This window comes from Podarcis filfolensis, assembly GCF_964270895.1.
Source record: "Podarcis filfolensis genome assembly, chromosome: 11".
Classification (NCBI taxonomy): Eukaryota; Metazoa; Chordata; class Lepidosauria; order Squamata; family Lacertidae; genus Podarcis; species Podarcis filfolensis.
In genome coordinates, this window is record NC_139613.1 from 30,664,740 (window position 1) to 30,670,739 (window position 6,000).

Consider the following 6,000-nt stretch of genomic DNA (forward strand, 5'->3'; position numbering starts at 1 on the left):
CACACACACACACACACACAGAGATTCTCTTTTTGTCTTTTGTGGGGAATGGCCCAGGGCAGAGAACCTACTTGAAGGGTGGTGCACATGGCACTCTCTCAAAATTCCAAATTTGTCCATGGTGACCCCCTAGCTTGATAACTCTTTCCTACCTCATTGGAGAGTTGTGACAAAAAAGATAAAATCATTCAGTAACTGGGGTTATATAAAAGAGAAAAATGAACCTGTTTTAATTTTTAAAGCTGTGAAATCCCTAAATTCTTTACCAACAAAATGTGTATTGTAATTAAGCTAGTTTGCATTACAAATGCTCCAGTATACCTCACAGCCTTATCGAAGGAAGAAAAAACCTCTGGAAATTGCAAGTGCCAGCATAATAATAATTTTATTTCTAGAATGATACCATAATGAGAGAGAGAGAAATAAAACTTTATTAATATTTTTGTGCTCCTTAGTATCTGCTAATGAGCACATTATGCTGGCACTATGCAATCCCAAACCCACCCAGCTGGAGGTAAGCCTCAATGAATTCAATAGGACTTACTTCTGAGTAGATATACTTAGGATTGCAGTGTAAGGAGCTGGCAGCACCATTCTACCCATGTCTCCTCAGAAATAAGTCCCATTGAGTTCAACAGGGTTTCCTCCCGGGAGAAGTTGGCACCTGGCCTTACCTGACACTGCAAATCCTCGCTTCCCAAACTGAGGATACTGTGCAAAGGAGGTAGTTACAGCATCATGAAGATGAGGATTGGGCTTGCTGTCTCTTATTACTTGCCAGACAAGTAAAAAAATCCAACGTTTGCGCCCTATCCACCTGTTAAGTGGATAAGAGTTGCACCAATAGACTTTCTGCCTGTGCCATGCAACTCTTATAAGGCCTGGAAGAGGTGGTGAACAGCCAGGCACCGTCGCTATCTTGGACCTCGCCAGAGACGAGGGGGCCAGAAGCACCCGCTGCTGCGCATCCCCCCACCCCCGGCCCTGAGGGTCACCCTGAGCGCCTGAAGCAGGCGGGTGGGAGAAGGGGGCGCTCGCGCTTACCCGCCAGGCAGGCCGTGGTGTCGATCCATTTGAGCAGCTGCCCCGCGCCCAACTCCCCGCGGTAGTTCGTGTGCGCGGGAAAGATGGTCTGGCACATGTGCACTTGCGCGGCCGCCATGGAGCCCGCGGTGCTGCCGCCTCCTGCGCCTCGCTCGCTCGCGTCTGTGGCGGCGCCTGCAGAGGCAGCTGGGACCTTCGCATGCCCGCCCGCGCGCCCTGCTTCCCGCTGCCGGGCTAATGTGTAATTAGGCGCGAGGCTCGCTTTCCTGGGCGTCGAAGGGAAACTGGCGGTGCCCTTATTTTGGCGGCGAACCAGCTCCCTCCTTCGGCGGCCGCGTCCTCGGCCCACGCGGGGCAGGTTCCTCGAAGCTGCTTAGTAGCTAAGGAACGAGCGAACCTCACCTTCTCGCCCTCGCCGGGTTGCTGCGTGCTTCCCGTCCTTTCTGCCTTCTAGTTGCTACGGAAAATAAAATTTAAACGCGTGCGATAATAACAAAAGGCGCCACATTTTGATATATCATGCATTATTAAAACTCAGCTCGCGGGAGACACCGATTAAGGCAGTGGGACGGACCAGAAAGTGGGCATGTTGAGCAGGCGTTGCGCAGCGCGAGAGCCGACCTCCATAAAAGTGTTAAGGGGTCGCCCTTTGTCATAAGCGACCATTATATTTCCTCAGACTTAAACGGATATAATCAGTCGTCTTGCTAAGCAGTTTCACGCTGAAACTTCTCTGTCAGGGAGAATGGCAGCAGTGGAGGCCTCTGGGAAATCGAAATGACCCTTTGATTAGGGGGTTGCATATTTCACAGGTTCTCAACAGTTGAGTTGCTGGGGTTTTTTTTTTATCTATTACCTTTGCAAAAACTACTTATCAAAAGGAATGAAGGAAGTGAACCTCCACTTGCACAATAATTTTAAAATTATTATTTGAGCCAATCACATTATTATTGGAGCCCAGGCTTGACCCCACCAACACCATCCTCAAATAAGAATTCTGCTGAAATCACGATCTGTCCAGTCACCCACCCCCCTTTTTCTGCAATTGGTTGCCTTCCCATTTTTTTCTAATTGTAAATTTAATGCTATACCTGCTGGGGATCCATGCAGGGTCAGCCCACCCATGAGGCCAGGTGAGGAAACTGCTTCAGGTGGCAGGATCTACAGGGGCAGCAAATCACAATGTAGATCTTTCCCCCCACCCCACTTGTTCCTGATGTAAAACGGATTGCCTCTGCATCCATGCTTACTGAAGAATAAATGACATCATTTTTTTAAAAAAGTTTTATTTGCCAGCTCTCTGTGCAAAGTAAATTAGAAGAACAGGCTTATACTAAGGGAACACTGGTCTGCAGAGTTGGGAAAAGTTGAGACGGTTAAGCTGACAGGTGTCTTGCCTAGAGGTTCCCCATATGACATCTTGTGGTAGTATCTGGGAAGTACAACTTTTTCAACAGTAAGGAGGCAATAAGATGATGGGGCACGTGGGTGAGGGGTTACAAAATTCTCATGGAGATCTAGCAAATTCACATTTCAGCCTCTCTGGGATTTTTCTCACAGGTAGCTGTGTATTATATAGCATTCACTGCCTCATTTGTCCTTGGGTCTTCCAACAGCATGTAGAGGATTTAATAGGAAGAACCTGCAATGTCAAAGCTATGTGGAAAGTAAATAAATTGAATTGCTCAGTAGTTGTGCTTTATACCTGGTGGAAAAAGGAGGTGTCAGATTCAGGGCCATAGCTAGGGGGTGGTGAGGTGGGCCCCCGTCAGGGGCGCAGGCGAGGGGTGTGTGTGCAAAATTGGCTAAAAATATGTCTATAAATATAAATATTGCCACCGAAGAAATGGTTTTAAATAGAGGGTGAATTGAATGGGGGGGGGGGTCGGAGGAGAGACAGAAAGAAGAGCTAATTTGTCCGTGGCTAGGGGGCGCAATCTGGATGGTTCTGCCAGGAGTGCAAGATCACCTAGCTATGGCTCTGGTCAGATTGGAGACTTTTCTGAAGGGAGTGGATTCAGACTCAGAAAGATATAGGGAACAAAGCTAGTGTGTTTGAATCTGGATGACATGGCTATGCTGACCTTACAAGTGTAAATCATGGCATGTAAGCTTACAGTGGAATTACAGAGCCTAAGTGATTCTTGCATTACGATCCAATGTGAACCAGTCTTACAAGCAGGGTGTAAACATCTCCACAGGAAGAATGTGAGGTAGGGGCTGAGAAATAAGCGGTGCCATGGCAACAGGGTTGCATCTTATAAAAGAATATGGTGGTGTATCTTTTAAAATTATATGAGTAGGTGGGATAAAAAAAACAACAACCCAGCCAGAGTAGCAGGAAAAGGAAGGTAAACCTCGTTCTCCAAAGAACAAGCTAACCACATGTCTGTTGCTGTTACTACTTGATGCTTTTAATGTTTTGTGGTATTATAAATTATTTATGCTATCTTTTCTGAGTGTTCCTATATTTTAATATGTATGTATTCTCTTGTCCTGGGGCCTTTGGGTGAAGGGCGAATTATTTGTTAAATAAAAATAAGATTTATTGAGGGGGGTGTCTAACAACCCTTTCCCCCCATGGTTTACAGCCATACAAATTCTAATTCCCCTCCCCCTCTGTGTCCTGTTCAACAGAATAAACACCTTATTGTCCCTAGGATTTTTCTCAGACTCACTTCTTTTTTCTACTCTGTTACTCAGTCACCCATATAATTTTCTCAAGGGAGCTGCTTCTTTGCTTCTTAGCTTCTTAGCTGCCTGTCTTGCTTCTTTCTGGTTCCCAGCCATCCTTGACTGTACATCATCTTTGCCTTTCCATTCACTCCCTTCCTGCCAGAAACATACTGTTGCATGCCACCCCAATCTCTGAGTGGTGCAAGATTCCAGGGAGTGAGGCAGAGTGGTGTCCCACACGTTACATGGTTTATTTACACACATATACAACCTGAGCCTGCGTTGCAGGGTTTTGCAGCATTAACACCCTGAAAGAGTATTGTTCATCCCATAGACACAACCTTGTTATTCCAGCAGAAATCATCCTTGGCTTGCGCTCTCTCTCTCTCTCTCTCTCTCTCTCTCTCTCTCTCTCTCTCTCTCTGCCTTTCCATCCTTTCTGCTTTTTGCATCCAGCTTCTAGCTCACACAACACAACTCTCAACTCTGGCCTTTTGTCTTTCTGATTAACAGAGTTGGGGAACGGAGGCCCAGCTGTTTACCCTCTGGCACAGAGCCACCGCTTTGTTTTCCTTAATGGCCCATTAGCCACATTGGCCTGGCTATTCCAGCACTTGAATCCACGCTGGATCCAGGAATTAGAAGCCAGACAGTCAGCCAACTCCATCCCACAAAAACTGATCACATAACACACTTCTTATACAACCTCCTTTTTCTCAAGAGGGGTATCTCCATCTTCTCTTCCCTGAGATTTCAACTTCTTTGCCCAGCCCTCTCGCTTCCTCTTGAGGTATACATACATTCATACATACACACATAATTTCATTTGTATGCCGCTTTTCCAAAGTTCAAACCATGCTCAAAGTAGCTTACAACATGAAAAATTATGCAACTACATAACAAAAGTAGTTATAAACAATAAATAAAACATTTAGAAATACACAACCAGCCTGAACAATTTCTACACCAATCACAAAATATATAAATGTGCAAAAAAAATCCAACAGCAACAAACTTCCCAACAACAACACCCCAGTTGCAATCCTAACCCCATTTACCTGGGAGTCAGCCCTATTTAAGTCAATAGGATTTACTTTTGACTAGTTATAGTAAGGATTTTTAGTCCTCAGTCTTTCTACTCACCTGCACACATCTTCTTGTCTCTAGGGACATGTGTGAGCTTTGAATTCTGGTCAACCTGACCTTCTACTTCCAGGAGAGAAGCTGGACAGTAATGAAACATTCTGTTGTTCAGTTTGAGCTCCACAGCAAGCAGAATGTTTGCACACTCTTATATATCGGAGCTTCTGCTAAGCCTTGCCAGAAGATTTGGTATTTTAAAATATCAATGTTCCTTGGGTTACAATGTATGTATTCTATGCAAAGTTTTGTTCTTAGTCGTATTTAAAAGCTGTTTTGAGTGGTTTTGTAGTTGGACAATGGTCTATACATTTCTGACCTAATTATCTCCAGCTGAATTTCCCTCCAAATTAGGATATTTATATTTTGGCAGGACTTAAAACTATTGTTTTGAAAGCAAAGTGTGAAGTAACCATGCCAATCAATTTTCCCTTTGGAACACCTGATACAAAATATCATTTCTCATATAATCCAGCATTGCAGATGCATAGGTGTGTTTACAAATCATTAGGCAGAACCCAACACTGAGTTTATTTCCATTGCCTGTTGTTTTTAAGAGTGATGTTTACACTCAATTATCATTGGCAGGTGTTCATCAGTGAGGAATCTTGAAATCTCTGATCAGGAAAACTGGCTCCAGCAGCTTTAGAAATTGCTGTATAATAATGTGTGTATAAACTAAGCGTAGTGACCATTATTTTCTCCTCCTTGCCTGTTCCATAGTCTATAGACTCTCTTCTCTATGAATGTTCGTCACTCAAAAAAGAAGCTCTAACCTCAACAAAACACTGGTATATTTTCAAAGCTAAATATGTTCAAATTTGGCTTCAGTCACTAAATTTGGGTCCAAATGTACAGTGTCATATTTGAATTGCTTAGGTTTTCACAAAAAATGCTCTTTTAAATAAACTCTTATGTTCAAGACTCATCTAAGCTGAGTTTGACCCAGCTGACCAGAGTTTCTGCCCATAGTGTATCTGTTGTTTGCTGTAAGATTAGGAACTGCAAAGCTGTTGGCATCCCAGAGCAATGCAAAGTCTAAATCTGCTCACGTATAAGCCTTCTTGAATTCCCTGGAGCTGTCTGTGCTCAGCCTGGATAATGAGATCGCTTTTAGGCAGCATAGAGGGATTCTGGAAT

At 44.2% G+C, this 6,000-nt stretch overlaps 1 protein-coding gene across 3 annotated transcripts in view; it reads right to left on the reverse strand.

Annotated features, from left to right (window-relative positions):
• ACOT12 (acyl-CoA thioesterase 12) overlaps nucleotides 1-1,789 on the reverse strand; it is a 31,013-nt gene extending 29,224 nt beyond the window's left edge. For 2 of the 3 annotated variants that reach the window (XM_083577392.1, XM_083577393.1), the window contains exon 1: nucleotides 1,045-1,789. In XM_083577392.1, coding sequence (XP_083433518.1) covers nucleotides 1,045-1,162 — 118 coding nt within the window. In that variant the 5' untranslated portion in view covers nucleotides 1,163-1,789. The remainder of the gene's footprint in view (nucleotides 1-1,044) is intronic. The other variant, XM_083577394.1, reaches the window with a different exon arrangement.
• Nucleotides 1,790-6,000: the final 4,211 nt, after the last annotated feature.